The 20,139-nt window shown below is 44.2% G+C and overlaps 1 protein-coding gene across 1 annotated transcript in view; it reads left to right on the top strand.

Moving 5' to 3' along the window:
* Nucleotides 1–20,139, top strand: part of LOC123744939 (protein turtle homolog B) — a 535,220-nt gene that overhangs the window by 475,283 nt on the left and 39,798 nt on the right. The window contains exons 8-10 of the mRNA XM_069306332.1: nt 2,506–2,636; nt 5,514–5,673; nt 10,660–10,829. Of these exons, the coding sequence (XP_069162433.1) occupies nt 2,506–2,636; nt 5,514–5,673; nt 10,660–10,829 (461 nt within the window). The remainder of the gene's footprint in view (nt 1–2,505; nt 2,637–5,513; nt 5,674–10,659; nt 10,830–20,139) is intronic.

Here is a 20,139-nt window from a genome sequence, read left to right as displayed (position 1 = left end):
CTGTGGCTTTATTCATCGTCACACTGGCAGTGTTAACTATCACCGTGGCTTTGTTCAGTATAACTTTGCGTTCTTCACCGTTGCTATTTTGTTCGCAGTCTCAGAACTTATTTTATTGTTTATTTAAATAACTGTTGTTCCAAATATGCACCAAAGCCACACAGACGTGTAAATGATTAAAAAGCATTAGATTTGCACGTAAGGATATAAAAAACTCATAAGTTTTATTTAAATGAATATAGTACCCATTCTATTAATGCCGAGTCGAACCATCGAAAGCTTGTGTTGGGTCAAAGAGATTCCCTTCTGAATCAAGCCTGAAGCACACTCAAGAGTCCTCTTGAAGCTTATTGGGTCATCTCTCCTGAATCTCTGAAGAACTTCGTCAGATACTTGATGAGTCTCGATATACTAGGAACTCACGATCCCTAGAGCTTTAAGGTAACAGTACAACCGAATTGTAAGTTGATGTTCCATATTAGGGACTGATATGAGCACACACATACGGGAATACAATCAGAGAGATTGAGAGAAAGAAATGAGGAAGAGGAAAACTGATCAGATAGAGGGAAAGCTGGAAGAAATGAGCTCTGAAAGTTGACTATAGCACTGAATCTCAAGTCTGTGGAGAGAAGAAATTGTCACGGTAAGCAAGATTCTCATTGACATGGACAGATAAGTGCTCTGGCATGGGGGGAAACCCAAGACGATGGGACGAAAATAGAAACTTAATACCCAAATGATCCAGAGTTATTAGAGAAAACTTCACCGTAAGGCTAGTGAACAAGCTAGAAAGGAAAGTAAGAAAAGGTTGGTGCATTTGACGAGAAGCGTTGGAGGCGAACTACTTGATCACAGAGCCAGAGGGCACGGGGGAGCAGTGTGTGGCAATGCTGCGGTTGGGCTCCTCAGGACTCCTAGTCGAATCTCAGGTTGCTTTGCTTTTGACTGTGTCGTGGTGTAGTGGTCGAGGGCGCTAGATTGGGAGTAGCGAGTGAGCGGGTTTGACTCTTCCTCACGGCTCTTACTGATTTTCTCAACGATACATCACGTTAGAGTGATATCATTGTACATAGAGAGGGAAGTAGTTGAGGTGAGCTCCATGCATGCAGTCAAGGTTGGATAAACTTTGGTCAAGGGCGGACGTGTTGGACATGGAGTTGTAACATGGAGATGACTGCTTCAAAGACTCTGTTTAAACTTGTGTCTTTTGATGAAGAATGATATCGACACACTGACAGCTGATGGCCAGTGTCTGCGAGCGTGTGCTGAAGGATCTCCCAGAAATAAGGTAGAAGAGACCCTCCTGGACCGGTGGAAGGTGATGAGCGCAAGAGGGGAAAAAAACAGTGAATAAATCAGCCGATGATGCAGTTGAGATCGTGAACGTTGTCCCTGTGATACTGGAAGAGAGTAGTGAAGCCCCTCTCTCGAAACCACACACACACACACACACACACACACACACACACACACACACACACACACACACACACACACACACACACACACACACACGCACACACACACACACACACACACACGCACACACACACACACACACGCACACACACACACACACACACACACACACACACACACACACACACGCACACACACACACACACACACACACACACACACGCACACACACACACACACACACACACACACACACACACACACACACACACACACACACACACGCACACGCACCTCTCAGCAAGCGCACAACTGTTTAAAGGTCGTAGTTACGTTGTTAAAAATTAAGCAACGTACTAGTAACAAGGAGGGTCACAGGCAGGACCACGAAGGAAATCTCTAAAGAAGGCTAGATCATCTTGTTATTTGGATATGGTAGGAAGAAGAAGAAGAAGAGGTCATAAGTATGCTTCCCTAGTACCGGCATACCTATATATATATATATATATATATATATATATATATATATATATATATATATATATATATATATATATATATATATATATATATATATATATATATATATACATATATATAATATAGCCTAAATCACACATTATCTTGGATACGCGGAGTAGAGATGCACTCCTCCCGTGGGACCCTGTGAACCTTTGTTCCTGTAGGACCACGTAAAGCTCTTTTTCCAGTGGCTTCACGTAAACCCGGGATACAGAGAGTGGAGGCGCGCTCTCTCTTCAGTGGGTTCAATAAGCGAATTCTTTCCCTTTTAACGAGGCCAATATACGTAATTTTAGTCTTATTAACGTTGGTTACCCTTCGATCCGTTTCCCGGGAAAACAATTTAATACAGAAGACGCACGTCTTGCGCATGTCGACGCTCATCACTTTATATATTATAAATGTAATTATAATAACACATTTTAATTGTTAATTACTATTAATATATTTGATGCAGTATTACTCTTCTCTAGGTTTGATATTATTGTTTATTTTGTTGTTACTTTACTGTAAATATTAAATTATTAATACAAATATGGTTGCCGTGTTTCCCCTGGCCAGACAAGCCGGTGGTGACGCTACAGATGGGCAGCAATCTCAACCCTGACAACATCAAGGAAGCTGACGACGTCTATTTTGAGTGCCACATCAACGCCAACCCCGTGGTTCACCGGGTCACCTGGTTCCATAACGTGAGTCCCAGCAGTGTGTAGGGGGAAGCTGATTGATGAGGGGAGGGGAGAGAGAACCATGAGATGAGGGGGGACAGTAGTAGGAAAGGTATGTTGACCAGACCACACATTAGAAGGTGAAGGGACGACGACGTTTCGGTTCGTCCTGGACCATTCTCAAGAATGTGCATTCGCAATCGACTTGAGAATGGTCCAGGACGGACCGAAACGTCGTCGTCTCTTTACCTTCTAGTGTGTGGTCTGGTCAATATACTTCAGCCACGTTATTGTGACTCATCGCCTGCAAGTAGGAAGGTAAGATAGGAGGGAGAGGGAAAGAACCAAGAAGGAAAGGGGGAGAGGAGTATACCAGGAAGGAAAAGAGAGGGGAGAGAGCCAGGAATGGGAGAGAGCTATTGGATGGTAGAAGAGATGAAAGGGGAAACTAAGACATGGATGGTTAAGACAAATTAATGGTCAAGGAATTAAACCTGCAACGGACCTGCCACTTTTCCGTACTGTATTAATGAGCTACAACTGAGGTACCAAACTAGAGGAAGAGCTGGGGTACGTAAGTACGTAGCTAGGTGTAGGTGCTGAGATGAATAAAGGTAGGTAGGTAACAAGAGCTGAAATGGGCAGGGGTGGGTAGAAAAATGAGCTGAGATGGGTAGGTGTAGGTAGAAATAAATGCGCTGAGATGGTGAGGTGTAGGTAGAAAGATGAGCTGAGATGGGTAGAGATAGGTAGAAAGTGACCTATCTTGAGGTTATCTTGAGATGATTTCGGGGCTTTAGTGTCCCCGCGGCCCGGTCCTCGACCAGGCCTCCACCCCCAGGAAGCAGCCCGTGACAGCTGGCTAACACCCAGGTACCTATTTTACTGCTAGGTAACAGGGGCATAGGGTGAAAGAAACTCTGCCCAATGTTTCTCGCCGGCGCCTGGTATCGAACCAAGGACCACAGGATCACAAGTCCAGCGTGCTATCCGCTCGGCCGACCGGCCCCCCTATAGGGACAAGAGTGACCGCAGGACATAAACCTGTACGAGACGTGAAAGTGGAGAAACCAAAATATAAAATAATAAGAAAAGAAAATGTACAGAAGCCCAAAGACTTGGAAAGAAAAAAGTGCAAGAGAAATCAATAATTAGCAGATAATATAATGTTTTGAAATCGATGCAATTAGTGAAATGAAGAGAGTAATGAAAACTGAGAATGAGGAGGATGAGAAAGATCAGCAGAAACTGTCAAAGTAATCAAACGAGGGCAAAAGAAAAGCAAAGGATGATAGATAGAACGAGAATGTAGAGAGGGAGAAAACACATTATCAACTGAATGAAAATAGAGATATACATATATACATACACCGTGTACAGGTTCGAATCCTCCTGATGGCTCCTATTGATTTTCTCATTGCACAAATAAATCCCATTAACAAGATGTATCAACAATAATAATAGTAATAATAATAATACTTATTGGGAAAATTCGACCTATGGCCTCCAGGAGCCACCATAGACCACCATGCCGTCACGGAGAGTTCATTAACATGTTGTTGCTGTGGGAATTTTAAGACTGGTCACCAATGACTCTAATCACTAGCCTGTCTCTCCCCCAGGGGTCCTCACTGGCCTGTCTCTCCCCCAGGGGTCCTCACTAGCCTGTCTCACACTAAGGGGTCCTCACTAGCCTGTCTCTCCCCCAGGGGTCCTCACTAGCCTGTCTCACACTCAGGGGTCCTCACTAGCCTGTCTCTCCCCCAGGGGTCCTCACTAGCCTGTCTCACACTCAGGGGTCCTCACTAGCCTGTCTCTCCCTCAGGGGTCCTCACTAGCCTGTCTCACACTCAGGGGTCCTCACTAGCCTGTCTCTCCCCCAGGGGTCCTCACTAGCCTGTCTCACACTCAGGGGTCCTCACTAGCCTGTCTCTCCCCCAGGGGTCCTCACTAGCCTATCTCTCCCCCAGGGGTCTTCACCAGCCTGTCTCTCCCCCAGGGGTCTTCACCGGCCTGTCTCTCCCCCCCAGGGGTCCTCACCAGCCTGTCTCTCCCCCAGGGGTCCTTACTAGCCTGTCTCTCCCCCAGGGGTCCTCACCAGCCTGCCTCTCCCCCAGGGGTCCTCACCAGCCTGTCTCTCCCCCAGGGGTCCTCACTAGCCTGTCTCTCCCCCAGGGGTCCTCACCAGCCTGTCTCTCCCCCAGGGGTCCTCACTAGCCTGTCTCTTCCCCAGGGGTCCTCACCAGCCTGTCTCTCCCCCAGGGGTCCTCACTATCCTGTCTCTCCCCTAGGGGTCCTCACCAGCCTGTCTCTCCCTCAGGGGTCCTCACCAGCCTGTCTCTACCCCAGGGGTCCTCACCAGCCTGTCTCTCCCCCAGGGGTCCTCACTAGTCTGTCTCTCCCCCAGGGGTCCTCACCAGCCTGTCTCTCCCCCAGGGGTCCTCACCAGCCTGTCTCTCCCCCAGGGGTCCTCACTATCCTGTCTCTCCCCCAGGGGTCCTCACCTGCCTGTCTCTCCCCCAGGGGTCCTCACCAGCCTGTCTCTCCCCCAGGGGTCCTCACTAGCCTGTCTCTCCCCCAGGGGTCCTCGCCAGCCTGTCTCTCCCCCAGGGGTCCTCACTAGCCTGTCTCTCCCTCAGGGGTCCTCACCAGCCTGTCTCTCCCTCAGGGGTTCTCACTAGCCTGTCTCTCCCCGAGGGGTCCTCACTAGCCTGTCTCTCCCCCCAGGGGTCCTCACCAGCCTGTCTCTCCCCCAGGGGTCCTCACTAGCCTGTCTCTCCCCCAGGGGTCCTCACTAGCCTGTCTCTCCCCCAGGGGTCCTCACCAGCCTGTCTCTCCCCCAGGGGTCCTCACCAGCCTGTCTCTCCCCCAGGGGTCCTCACTAGCCTGTCTCTCCCCCAGGGGTCCCCCGTGGAGCACCGCGTCACTAAGGGCATCATCCTACAGAACCAGACGCTGGTGTTGCAGAAGATCACGAGGGAGGCCGCCGGACTCTACACTTGCGCCGCCGTCAACCTGGAGGGCGAGGGAGAGAGTCAACCCGTCAACCTCAGAGTCATGTGTGAGTTAATACTCCAAACTTGGTCAACCTCAGAGTCATGTGTGAGTTAATACTCCAAACTTGGTCAACCTCAGAGTCATGTGTGAGTTAATACTCCAAACTTGGTCAACCTCAGAGTCATGTGTGAGTTAATACTCCAAACTTGGTCAACCTCAGAGTCATGTGTGAGTTAATACTCCAAACTTGGTCAACCTCAGAGTCATGTGTGAGTTATTACTCCAAACTTGGTCAACCTCAGAGTCATGTGTGAGTTAATACTCCAAGCTTGGTCAACCTCAGAGTCGTGTGTGAGTTAATGGTCCAAGCTTGGTCAACCTCAGAGTCATGTGTGAGTTAATACTTCAAGCTTGGTCAACCTCAGAGTCATGTGTGAGTTAATACTCCAAACTTGGTCAACCTCAGAGTCATGTGTGAGTTAATACTCCAAACTTGGTCAACCTCAGAGTCATGTGTGAGTTAATACTCCAAACTTGGTCAATCTCAGAGTCATGTGTGAGTTAATACTTCAAACTTGGTCAACCTCAGAGTCATGTGTGAGTTAATACTCCAAACTTGGTCAGTCTCAGGCCCATTGTCCTTCATTATAGTCACAGCTTTGATAGCCTTAATAATCTTCAAGTTGATACTCTTAACTTTGACAGTCTCGGAGATTTCTCTGAGTTGCTGAGGTCAACTTTAATTCGGAATTGCAAAAATTTTAGGACTGCTGATATAAGCAATTAATTTGTATCTAAATAGGTAACTTCTGCCTGAAATGCAATAACTAACAGACTCGAATTATTTTTTAATTGTCACTCATTAATATATTAAACTGTGTAGAGAGCATAACAGCAGTTGCGATACTTCTAATAGAGATTATACTACTAAAAACAAGCTACAGGACGTAACGAGACTGACCAATCCCAGTCTCAATACCAAAAGCAAAAACACTGCAAATAGGACACAAAGGAATGGACCTGGACAGACTGAAGGAATGGTCCAACAAAGTGTAAAGTGATGAAGATAGGCGTAGGGAGCAAGAGGCCAAACACAAGGTACCAGCTGGGAGAGGCAATCCTTCAGGAGTCAAGACGAGAGAAAGATCTGAGGGTAGATATCATACCAGACCTGTCTCCTGAAGCCCACATTAAAAGGATGACATCAGCGGTGTATGCAAGGCTGGCGTACATAAGAACTTCCTTCAGAAACTTGTGTAAGGAATCATTCAGAACCTTGTATGCCACATATGTCAGACCAATACTGGAATATGCGGCTCCAACCTGGAGTCCACATCTAGTCAAACACAAAACGAAGTTAGAAAAGATTCAGAGGTATGCCACCAGGCTAGTCCCCCGAGCTGAGAGGAATAAGCTTTGAGGAAATATTACTGGAACTGATCCCATTGACACTGGAACACACAAGAGTTAGGGGAGACATGATCACTACCTACAAAATTCCCAGAAAAATTGACAGGGTAAATGAAAGTAAATTGTTTAACACAGGTGGTACGCTAAGAAAGGAACACAGGTGGAAACTGAGTACCCAAATGAGCCACAGGGACGTTAGAAAGAACTTTTTCAGTGTCAGAGTGGTTAACAGATGAAATGCATTAGGCAGCGATGTGGTGGAGGCTGACTCCATAAACAGTTTCAAATATAGATATGATAGAACCCAGTAGGCTCAGGAATCTGTACATCAGTTGATTGACAGTTGAGAGGCGGGACCAAAGAGCCAGAGCTAAACCCCGCAAGCACAATTAGGTGAGTACACACACACACACACACACACACACACACACACACACACACACACACACACACACACACACACACACACACACACACAAACACACACACACACACACACAAACACACAAACACAAACACACACAAACCTGTAAACGGAAAAAAAGGCGAGCGACCAGATTACTCGCGTTCTTCCGCAGCTAATTCCCAACAGGAAACCCCTCACTAAGCTCACCCTGTCGCTAACTACAACCTTATTACCAAATAAACATTTTCTCCACCCATTCCAGTCCCATTACTGAAAATCCTCCAAACTCACTGAGCCCAACCCCATAGAAAGACAGGGAGAGAAACAGTGACTGAGAGTGAAACAGAGAGGGTGAGAGAGAGAGAGAGAGAGAGAGAGAGAGAGAGAGAGAGAGAGAGAGAGAGAGAGAGAGAGAGAGAGAGAGAGATAAAAACCCACGAGTTATCCGTGCCAGGGTTAGACCTCAGAACTCTATGTTTTACCCGAAGATGTATTGAATTTGTTGAGAAATTTCTTCCAGTTGTTTTCCCCGAGTTTACTGGGACGAACTTTCATGTGGATATCACAAGTTGTTTACAAGTTAAGCAGAATTGTCGTGTCGTGTGATGGGTTGCGTTTGTTTTATGGACTGGCTTTGTCTGCTTCCTCATCTCAGTGGTGTGAGTTGCTTTGTGAAGCTAGTCAGACGTTGTCCTCAAAAACGTAAATATGGTATTGCAACCCCTGGCCAGTTTGCATTCGTGATCAGCGGCACTATTTGTGTTCGGTGTTAATGCTTGCATTTGTATGTGGTTTTAGAGACGCTAATCGTAAATATATTGATATATTTATACACGTCATTAATGCGCGAGCTTCTGTAAATATTCCAATCTTGTGTCAAGGGAAAAAACATCCTAGAAGCCCTGGCTATAATTTGATGGGATAATGGTCATTTCGTACACACGAACACTGCACGAATGCAGCCGACCAGTGCACGCCCACAGCACGAGTGTGGCCGACCAATGCACGCCCACAGCACGAGTTTGGTCAACCATTACACATGTTACATTCTATATATCAACTCTACGCAACAGCATCTGAACATATATAATGTTCTAACTTCTCTCTGGCCTCCGACTCCCACAGAATATACATGTATACTTAAATAAATAAATAAATAAATGTTTATTCAGGTAAAGTACATACATACAAGAAGTTTTACAAAAATTTATAGATTTATAGATAGAGCTAGTACATACAATGCCTAAAGTCACTATTACGCAAAGCGTTTCGGGCAGGACAGGCAGTATAGCATTTATGTTACAAAAATGGAGGGCATTCACCTTTTAATAAATGATCACTTCGTTCAGCCACAAGCACCTACAGCTCTAGTATATAGCTAAATATCAGTCCTCAGAGTCAGTCGTGCATCATTTGAAGCAACAGGTACTCTGGTATAGAAATAAAACCAACTGATACTTGGCCTATTAACAGCATATATATATATATATATATATATATATATATATATATATATATATATATATATATATATATATATATATATATATATCGTACCTAGTAGCCAGAACTCACTTCTCAGCCTACTATTCAAGGCCCGATTTGCCTAATAAGCCTAGTTTTTATGAATTAATGTTTTTTCGACTACCTAAGCTACCTAACCTAACCTAACCTAACGTTTTCGGCTACCTAACCTAACCTAACCTATAAAGATAGGTTAGGTTAGGTTAGGTAGGGTTGGTTAGGTTTGGTCATATATCTACGTTAATTTTAACTCCAATAAAAAAAAATTGACCTCATACATAATGAAATGGGTAGCTTTATCATTACATAAGAAAAAAAATAGAGAAAATATATTAATTCAGTAAAACTTGGCTTATTAGGCAAATCGGGCCATGCATAGTAGGCTGAGAAGTGCGTTCTGGCTACTAGGTACGACATATATATATATATATATATATATATATATATATATATATATATATATATATATATATATATATATCTATATATATATATATATATATATATATATATATATATATATATATATATATATAACCAGGGCTGTAAACATCACTGATACTAAACTTTTTCTTTTGTCATAGGAAGTCTACCTCGCTTGATTAAATGAATTTGATGCCATTGAGATCCCAGTCTGGGTATCTATAATTTGACAAATTATACTGCGATATTTTCGTCTGAATTCAACTGGGTCTATATCTGACTTTCATTATAATATTCGAGGGATATATTAGGAATGTTTTATATACCACACAATACTTCTCTTCCACCATGGTGCTTTCCTTTCACCGTGGTAGCCCCTTCTACTATGGTACTCTACATCACTATGGTACCGGCACTCGACGTCACACAGTAACTGTACCGTGTTGTACCCACATACAAGCCGTACTGCCGGCGTCACACAGTAACTGTACCGTGCTGTACCCTCAGACAAGCCGTACTGCCGGCATCACACAGTAACTGTACCGTGCTGTACCCTCAGACAAGCCGTACTGCTGGCATCACACAGTAACTGTACCGTGCTGTACCCTCAGACAAGCCGTACTGCCGGCGTCACACAGTAACTGTACCGTGCTGTACCCACAGACAAGCCGTACTGCCGGCGTCACACAGTAACTGTACCATGCTGTACCCACAGACAAGCCGTACTGCCGGCGTCACACAGTAACTGTACCGTGCTGTACCCTCAGACAAGCCGTACTGCCGGCGTCACACAGCAACTGTACCGTGCTGTACCCTCAGACAAGCCGTACTGCCGGCGTCACACAGTAACTGTACCATGCTGTACCCTCAGACAAGCCGTACTGCCGGCGTCACACAATAACTGTACCGTGCTGTACCCTCAGACAAGCCGTACTGCTGGCGTCACACAGTAACTGTACCGTGCTGTACCCACAGACAAGCCGTACTGTCGGCGTCAAACAGTAACTGTACCGTGCTGTACCCACAGACAAGCCGTACTGCCGCCGTCACACAGTAACTGTACCGTGCTGTACCCACAGACAAGCCGTACTGCCGTCGTCACACACTAACTGTACCGTGTTGTACCCACAGACAAACCGTACTGCCGCCGTCACACAGTAACTGTACCGTGTTGTACCCACAGACAAGCCGTACTGCTGGCGTCTCACAGTAACTGTACCGTGCTGTACCCACAGACAAGCCGTACTGCCGCCGTCACACACTAACTGTACCGTGCTGTACCCACAGACAAGCCGTACTGCCGGCGTCACAGCAAGACCATCTACGGCACGGCGCTGCACGAGCCAGCCAGCGTCACGTGTGAGGTGGAGGCCAGCCCGGGACCCGTCACCTTCCGCTGGACCTTCAACAACACCTCCGAGCACCTGCCCATCCCGGCCTCCGCCGTCACCTCCCAGGTGAGCCACCTTGGCCTTCTGGGCCATCACCGAGGCCTCCAGGTGAGCCACAGTGACCTCAGGTGAGTCACAGTGACCTCAGGTGAGGCACAGTGACCTCAGGTAAGTTACAGTGACCTCAGGTAAGTTACAGTGACCTCAGGTGAGTCACAGTGACCTCAGGTAAGTCACAGTGACCTCAGGTGAGTCACAGTGACCTCAGGTGAGTCACAGTGACCTCAGGTAAGTTACAGTGACCTCAGGTGAGTCACAGTGACCTCAGGTAAGTTACAGTGACCTCAGGTGAGTCACAGTGGCCTCAGGTGAGCCACAGTGACCTCAGGTGAGTCACAGTGACCTCAGGTGAGCCACAGTGACCTCAGGTGAGTCACATTGACCTCAGGTAATCCAGATAGCAAGGTGATTAATTCCGTGCACTTAATTTATTGCAGCCTTCAGGTAAGTTAATTTAACCTGAAGGTGAATTATTCTTGTCTTCCAGGTTATGTCTCTCCATCTTCACTCCCCATCCATGCTGTACCTGTCCCTAAAGGCGTAAATGTTATTTGTTTACGCAATTTCTGTAGTTAAAATCATATGATCTCAAATACAAATTACCATATTCTATAACTAATGTTTTTTTAAGATAGCGTTTTGGCTCCGTTCACAATTAATTGTATTTAAACAGCCAATTTAAACAGCCAATTTAAACATTTATTCTTCATTAGGAAAGACAGTATTTTTATATAGGTATATATGGGTTTGAGGGTGGGTTAGTTCTGAGTAATATGTGTAAAGTGTTTTTCTTTTATAAATTAGTTGGAATGTTATTAAATATACAACATTAACATTGGGTTATGAAGCGTCTCTGGAGTAGAGGGAACGAAACATTCAAATACAAAACTAAGGTACGTGAGGTTAATTCGTACCACTAAAAATTTTTTTTTATTTTAGGGATATTCCTGCGCGGGCCCTAAGCCTCTGGCTGGCCCACTAAGTGTTGCACAACATTATTAATATTATCTCATTACGGTCAATTATTAGCCAACCTGAAATAGAAAGCATTAAATAATTATTTTGTAACGTTTGATATTCATGTTAGGCTATATTTGATGTATGCTGTATTTACCCTAGGAAACTTTATACGCAATTAACATACACTGGTATGTGTGTTTTAACTGAAAGGCGCTCGTGTTAGTTTATTTAAATTCGTAATATTTAATGTTAGTTCATAATTTACATTATTTTTATTTTTACTTCACAATGCAAAATTAGTTTGTTCTGTAGGTAATGCTCGCATTTATTTCTGATTTAGTATTTTGCTGGTAATGAACAATTAAATATGAAATCATATAGTTTCAAAAGGATCTTGGTCAATCACTCATTGGATTTAATTATGTAAGAAATGTGTCTTTGTATATGTATGATATTAATGAGAATTTTTAAATAACGTGACTTATATATGGTAATACGAAGAATGCATTAGTAAACAAGATTAACTATTGAAGTTCTCGTTTACCAGAATAAATAAATAAATATATAAGTAATAATTTAAGCGAGCGTTAGTTGAAGAGCTTCTATACCAGACTACATCAGAGTACACACGAAGAAATGGGTAGAAACTTAATCTGGTATCAGCTCAGTACCTCAAGACCTCTTGTCGATTCAGTGGAATCCCAGGATAAATTACGTATAGCGTATCGTGGTTCAGTCGTTTAAGGTGTGCACTTGGAAGAACCCATGGTGTAGGTTCGAATCCTCTGTGTGGCTCCAATTGATTTTCTTATTAATCCATCACGTTAAGTCTTCAAGTGGATTCCATTTTCCTGGGCTCTAGGAAACTCTTCAAGTGGATTCCATTTTCTTGGGCTCTAGGAAACTCTTCAAGTGGATTCCATTTTCTTGGGCTCTAGGAAACTCTTCAAGGAGGAGTCCTTTATCTTTAAGGGGATCTGTATACAAGTCTCTTGAGACTGATTGAGTCCATTACACATCCTGTTACGATGAGAATTACCTGACCTCCAGGTGATCCGCCTGACCTCCAAGTGACTCACATGACCTACAGCTGATCCGCCTGACCTCCAAGTGACTCACATGACCTCCAGATGATCCGCCTGGGCTCCAAGTGACTCACATGACCTCCAGATGATCCGCCTGACCTCCAAGTGACTCACCTGACCTCCAGATGACCCGCCTGACCTCCAAGTGACTCACCTGACCTTCAGATAACCCACTTTAACCACCTATTCTCTACATAGTTCACTTGCCCACTTGGCTGGTCAGGCATCCTCCAGAGAAACCACTTGCACACCCTGTTGAGTTATACAGCCTCTAGAGCCTAAGGGAGACCCAAGTGGTTCATACGACCTCCTGAGATACCTCACCTCCCTCAGATATGCATAAACATGAGTCGTGCATACATAACAACTGCCATGAAATATAAGCAACTAGACTTGATACGAGGAGAAGGTCAACTTTGCAGGTTTACATATATGGTGAGCAAAGCATGGTATTCCGTATTCCGTATAGATAACATATTGGGTTGAAGAGGGAACAATTTAATGTTTTCTCTTCTTCTAAATACACATTCTTCACGTTAAACACGACTGATATAAAGTAAACAAGGCATCAGGCATAATACAAGGCATGAAGGATTCATCCGGTCAGTGGGTTGTCTGCTGTAGAAGTCATATTGTGATTTATTAAAACTTTCCTGACCTAGAGTGTGACTTAGAGCTTGGGCCGAGGGATGGGATGAAGGAAGAGGTCATCAGCACGATGCGGAACACAGCTGACATGCTACAGGATGGTGACCAAACCACACACTAGAAAGTGAAGGGACGACGACGTTTCGGTCCGTCCTGGACCATTCTCAATTCGATTGTGAGAATGGTCCAGGACGGACAGAAACGTCGTCGTCTCTTCACTTTCTAGTGTGTGGTTTGGTCAACATATTTCAGCCACGTTATTGTGACTCCTCGCCTGCATGCTACAGGATGGGCCTGGCAAGGTACATCGCAAGATATACCAACACAAACAAAGGTATATCAATAAATGCAAGACATATTCTCGAGACACAAGCACAAAATGAGGCATATGACTGAATCATGCCCGCGGAGGCAAATATGCAAGGCACACGAGCGATAAGGAATTGTATGCATACGAGTGATTGAATGGCAGCCTGACGGCTGAATGGACAGCGCTCGGGATTCGTAGTGCTGAGTTTCCGGGTACAATCCCCGGTGGAGGTGGACACATATGGGTAGAGTTTCTTTCACACTGATGCACCTGTTCATGTAGCAGTAAATTGGTACTTGGGAGTTAGCCAGCTGCTACGGGCTGATTCCTGGGGGAATGTAACAAAAAGGATACCTGGTCGAGGACCGGGCCGCGGGGATGCTAAGCCCCGAAATCATCTCAAGATAACGCCAAACAAACAAGTCGGGCATACATGGGAGGCATACACAGGACACACACACACACACACACACACACACACACACACATGAGGCATACACGGGAAACATACACACACATGAGGTATACACACACTCTCTCATTAGCGATCCCTTCTGCGTCCTTCACAACACAATATTTTAAGCATCATACCTCTCCAGCCTCCTAAGATATGAGGCATTTTTTGTGTACATTTAAAAGTAGTTAATTATCTCATCCGGGATATTTAGTGGCTGGGTGTTCTTGCGTTCCTGACTGGTTGTTCCACCACTGGTTGTTCCATTACTGGTTGTTCCACCACTGTTGTTCCACCACTGGTTGTTCCATTACTGGTTATTCCACCACTGTTGTTCCACCACTGGTTGTTCCACCACTGGTTGTTCCACTACTGGTTGTTCCACCACTGTTGTTCCACCACTGATTGTTCCACCCCTGGTTGTTCCGCCACTGTTGTTCCACTACTGGTTGTTCCACCACTGTTGTTCCACCACTGATTGTTCCACCACTGTTGTTCCACCACTGGTTGTTCCACCACTGTTGTTCCACCACTGTTGTTCCACCACTGATTGTTCCACCACTGTTGTTCCACCACTGGTTGTTCCACCACTGTTGTTCCACCACTGTTGTTCCACCACTGGTTGCTTGGGAGGGGAGGACGGTGGAGAGGAACTGGGTGGAATGGTGAGTGACGTGTGTGTGTGTGTGTGTGTGTGTGTGTGTGTGTGTGTGTATGTGTGTGTGTGTGTGTGTGTGTGTGTGTGTGTGTGTGTGTGTGTGTGTGTGTGTATGTGTGATCGAAAAGATTAGAAATCATTAAGCTTTCATATTTCAAAAAGTATCAGGAAGTGTCAATTAGTGAGATTTTTCATAGTCAAGAGATGTCAGTCAGTATTAGGCAGTATAAGTGTTAGTGTCATAAAGGATCAGGGAGGGTTATAAAATATCAGGAATGGTTTTTAAGTTCTAGTGGGCTTCGTACAGTATCAGGAGATCCTCGTAAAGTATCAGGAGGTTTTCGTAAAGTATCAGGAGGTCCTCGTAAAATATCAGGAGGTCCTCGTAAAGTATCAGGAGGTCCTCGTAAAGTATCAGGAGGTCCTCGTAAAGTATCAGGAGATCCTCGTAAAGTACCAGGAGGTCCTCGTAAAGTATCAGGAGGTCCTCGTAAAGTATCAGGAGGTCCTCGTAAAGTACCAGGAGGTCCTCGTAAAGTATCAGGAGGTCCTCGTAAAGTATCAGGAGGTCCTCGTAAAGTACCAGGAGGTCCTCGTAAAGTATCAGGAGGTCCTCGTAAAGTACCAGGAGGTCCTCGTAAAGTATCAGGAGGTCCTCGTAAAGTATCAGGAGGTCCTCGTAAAGTATCAGGAGGTCCTCGTAAAGTATCAGGAGGTCCTCGTAAAGTATCAGGAGGTCCTCGTAAAGTATCAGGAGGTCCTCGTAAAGTATCAGGAGGTCCTCGTAAAGTATCAGGAGGTCCTCGTAAAGTATCAGGAGGTCCTCGTAAAGTATCAGGAGGTCCTCGTAAAGTATCAGGAGGTCCTCGTAAAGTATCAGGAGGTCCTCGTAAAGTATCAGGAGGTCCACAGACAATACTCACCTTAGTCGTCTCTTGACGAATTTGAAGGATGACATTTGGTATAAAATTTAGTTAAAATCGCTCCTTTGATATACTACCTCTTCGGCGACCTAAATAACAATGAGTGGGGCTTTTGTAGCACTTACCTGGCTAAAGGATAGCTGACAGACTAAGAGTATATTATTTCCTTTTTTAATGTCCTGTGGTCTTGCTGGGTACAAAGTCCTATTCCCCTTCGGTTTGACTGGTTTTATAACGTCTTCACAATATATGCGCTGAAAAATTTAGGGGAACAAACTCTTTTTTTCCTGCATTTGTTTCCCTATTTTATTCCTCTCAGTTTCGAAGTGTAATTTAGCGTTACTGAAACACCCTGCAGCTTAAATAACCAGAATTCTTGTTGAATAAATAAAATGTGAAATTTTTAATAAGATAGGTCTACGTGCCTTCTATGCCACGTCAAGGAAAAGAAATATAATTCGTTCGGCTTTTTTACCTAATTACTTTTTTAGGGTCTAGTATATATAAAGTTAATAATATCACTAAGAGAATAATAAAGCAGTTTTACCCAAAATAAAGAAAAGAGCACGAGGATCACAGATGGAGGGGAAGGGGGGGGGGTGGAGGAATGGATATGAGAAGAATTAAAGATAAAAGCAAAAGTAGGCGAAGTAAATGGAGAAAAGAGAAGGAGAGAGGATAAAAGCAAGAAGAGGAGGAGTAGAGTGGAAGAAGAGTGTTTGGCTAGGAACTCTTTGCACACACGCTCGAGAGGAGCTCAAAGAATGTCCCAGAACAAGATTAAAATTTTGGAAGAGCAGAGGAGGATTAATTGGAACGTTGAATATGATAATAACTCCACTGAGATCACATTACATATGTGTAGGAGGCGAAAGTTTGCTCCCCTTTTTTTTGTTATATTCTTTGGTATGCATAAATACACATTAGAAAGTGGGGGGATATAGCTTGAAAGATTATTTGTAAATAAATGAAATAGGGACAGAGAACTAGAATGGCATGATAGAAGCAATAGATGAAAGGGAACATTTTTTTTTTGGGGGGGGGTCCTTTTTAAAGAGAATGTGAGGGGTATATAGTCTTCTACACATGGGTAGGTAAAGAGTATTCACAGGTGTTTTTTCATATGTATACTTTTTTATTCATATATATACTTCTTTTACATATGTGCACTCTGGCAGGTATATGAATTCTTTGGATATATATATATATATATATATATATATATATATATATATATATATATATATATATATATATATATATATATATATATATATATATATATATATATATATTCTTTGTTTTATATATGAATATACTGGTTTACTTATGTATCTTGCTTAACTCATGTATATTTTGTTTTACAAATATATATTTATTTTACATAGGGATACTTTGGTAAAGATAGATACTAGATTTGGTACCCGGCGACGGTACCCGTGTAGACCCGGCGAGTAGGTAGACCAGGTATTTAGCTCAACCAGGCATTGACCAGACCACACACTAGAAGGTGAAGGGACGACGACGTTTCGGTCCGTCCTGGACCATTCTCAATCGACTTGAGAATGGTCCAGGACGGACCGAAACGTCGTCGTCCCTTCACCTTCTAGTGTGTGGTCTGGTCAACATACTTTAGCCACGTTATTGTGACTCATCGCCTGCAACCTGGCATTATTACACCTGAAGCAAATCGAAGAAAATTTGTCTATGTCTCTCTCTTTGTCGCTCTCTATGTCTCTCTGTCGGTGTATCTCCATATTCTTCTCTCCCTCTTCTCCCCCGGCCCTCCAGCCTGCACATTTGTTTCGTGAAAGGGGGTGAGGGAGGGGGGGGGGGTACAGTTGCAGACTTGCTGGCAGGTTATGAATATTCCATGAACCAGCCTTTGTTGTGGTGATCTTAAGTCATACTATCGTTGACCTCACACACCTTTGTTAGGATTCACTTTCCTTGTACCCTGTGTTGGCTCATTGTTACACGTTCTTCTCTTAGAGTTCCATGTGTGTGTGTGTGTGTGTGTGTGTGTGTGTGTGTGTGTGTGTGTGTGTGTGTGTATTCACTTGTATGTGCCTGCAGGATCGAGCTTCAGCTCTTGGATCCAATGTGAACACGTGGGGGAGGGGAGGGGAGAAAGTGGGGTGTGGGTGTGTTTCTGTTTCGTGCGTATAAACTTAATAGAGTTTGCTAGATTGGCCTTCAGCTCTTAGGCCAGGTCTTTCTAGCTGTCGTTTTCTTGTTTCATGTTATATCTTCTCTGGTAACTATAGAAGGAGGAAAATTTTATATTTTTCCCTCCCCTTCCTCTCTTCTTCTAGTTCATTTCTCTTGCTGTCTGTCATTCGTCGCATCTCGTGGCTCATCTGCGTGTCCAGGTTCCATGCATGTCTTCGCATCACTCTAGCTCCTTTAAGTGTGTAGCCTCCTTGTATATTTTCTCGCGTTTCATCGACTCCTGTGAGTATTTTTGGGGCCTGGATTATGTCCTCACTATTTCTCCTCGCTTCCAACGTCATTAAACTTAGTTCCTTCACGTGAAAACGTAGTTGAATATGACAAGAAAAAGGAAAATGATTTAGCGATATTGAGGTGGCGAGAGGAAACGTCTTAGAGTTTACACCGAGAGAAATTTTATATCTTAGAAACATTGGAGGTAAATTTAGAGCCTGAAGAAGCAGAGTGTCTTGTACTTCCTTCCTGTTTGAACAGTAATTTCCCCGTCTCGTATGGTGACGTTCAGCAGTAATTAGTCTGTCTGTCTCTCTCTCTCTCTCTCTCTCTCTCTCTCTCTCTCTCTCTCTCTCTCTCTCTCTCTCTCTCTCTCTCTCTCTCTCTCTCTCTCTCTCTCTCTCTCGTACACACACACACAGAAACAAGAACAATAATCCTTCTTATTTCAAGCAGCTTTAGGTAAGAGGCCACTCCACTCGTGCTTTTGAAGCCCCAAATATGTATCAGTATTTATATTCCGGCCTGGAATGCCTTTAATAATGTACAATGAAGTTCAAAAACAATATGGAGTATATATGTCTACTGAAGCTGACTCTGTGCTGAGGACGCAGCACACAAGATTCACAGGACACAGGACGTGGATTCATCAGGGGGCTCTGAGCCCCCAGGGGCCCACTGGCTCCACCTCCCACCCACCCCCCAGGATTCTCCAAGAGACTGCAAACACTACTGGAAGCTGTGTGGCAAAGACCTTAATGACTCCCGATATTATCATCATTACATTCGAATTTCTTTAGAATGTACAGAGATTTGAAAATAATCTCTATCATATGAAAAGCAGTATTCACAAATTCTGTTATCTTCCTTTAGGATATCATTAGCCTCTCCTCCACCACCATGGATGAAGATTTTTATCTGGCGAGAAGGATGCAGTGCAAGGATAGCATGAGGGACACTTAAACACACCTGGTGGAGTTCTGCTTCATCAAAAATCCTACTTCAAAAAATCCTGATAAAGATTTACGTCGTCTGCTTAACCCAATCCACAGTGTTCTCTTACCCTCCAGTAATACTCAAGGGTCATCCTAGCTCATGCACGGGACAAGCAGGGCAATATTGCCCTAACTATTCAGTGCCGGCGCCCTCGTTATGGTGACAATTGAATTTATAATTAATCACTTAATTGGAATATTTCCCCCTGGGTCTTGACTCAAATAGGTAGAACGTTCAGCCTGTCATTCGGTGAATAGTGAAAAAAAGCATTCTAGACCTCATGAATAGTGAGGGTCCAGTTATCTCATGAATAGTGAGGTCCAGCCACCACATGAATAGTGAGGTCCAGCCACCACATGAATAGTGAGGTCCAGCCACCACATGAACAGTGAGGTTCAGCCACCTCACTGTTCGCTAGGGCCAATCACCTCATAAACAGTGAGACGAGCCTTGAAAGTGTGTCGATGACTCTCTAAAGTGAGGAACAGCGCATTAATCTGTTGAAGACCCGATCATATCAACTAATTTGCATCACATTAAACGTTTTAAAACAAAATCTTTGATACGTACTAAACAATTATTAATTCAGCTAATACAACTTGTATGCTAATATTATTGATCAAGTGAAATTGGCACTTAATGATCTAGCAAACAGTGTAGACAGCGTGTGTTCATTATCATCTGTGATGTTCTGCAAATACCCAGGAGATGACTTGTGGACTCGGAAGAATAAGTTGGGATGCTGGGAGGGAGGATCTGAAGGCTGTCTCGCCTCTCTCTCTCTCTCTCTCTCTCTCTCTCTCTCTCTCTCTCTCTCTCTCTCTCTCTCTCTCTCTC

Source organism: Procambarus clarkii, chromosome 57, assembly GCF_040958095.1.
Source record: "Procambarus clarkii isolate CNS0578487 chromosome 57, FALCON_Pclarkii_2.0, whole genome shotgun sequence".
In the NCBI taxonomy this organism is placed as follows: Eukaryota; Metazoa; Arthropoda; class Malacostraca; order Decapoda; family Cambaridae; genus Procambarus; species Procambarus clarkii.
Note: the sequence above shows the minus strand (reverse complement) of the source record. Positions and strands in the feature narration are given on the sequence as shown.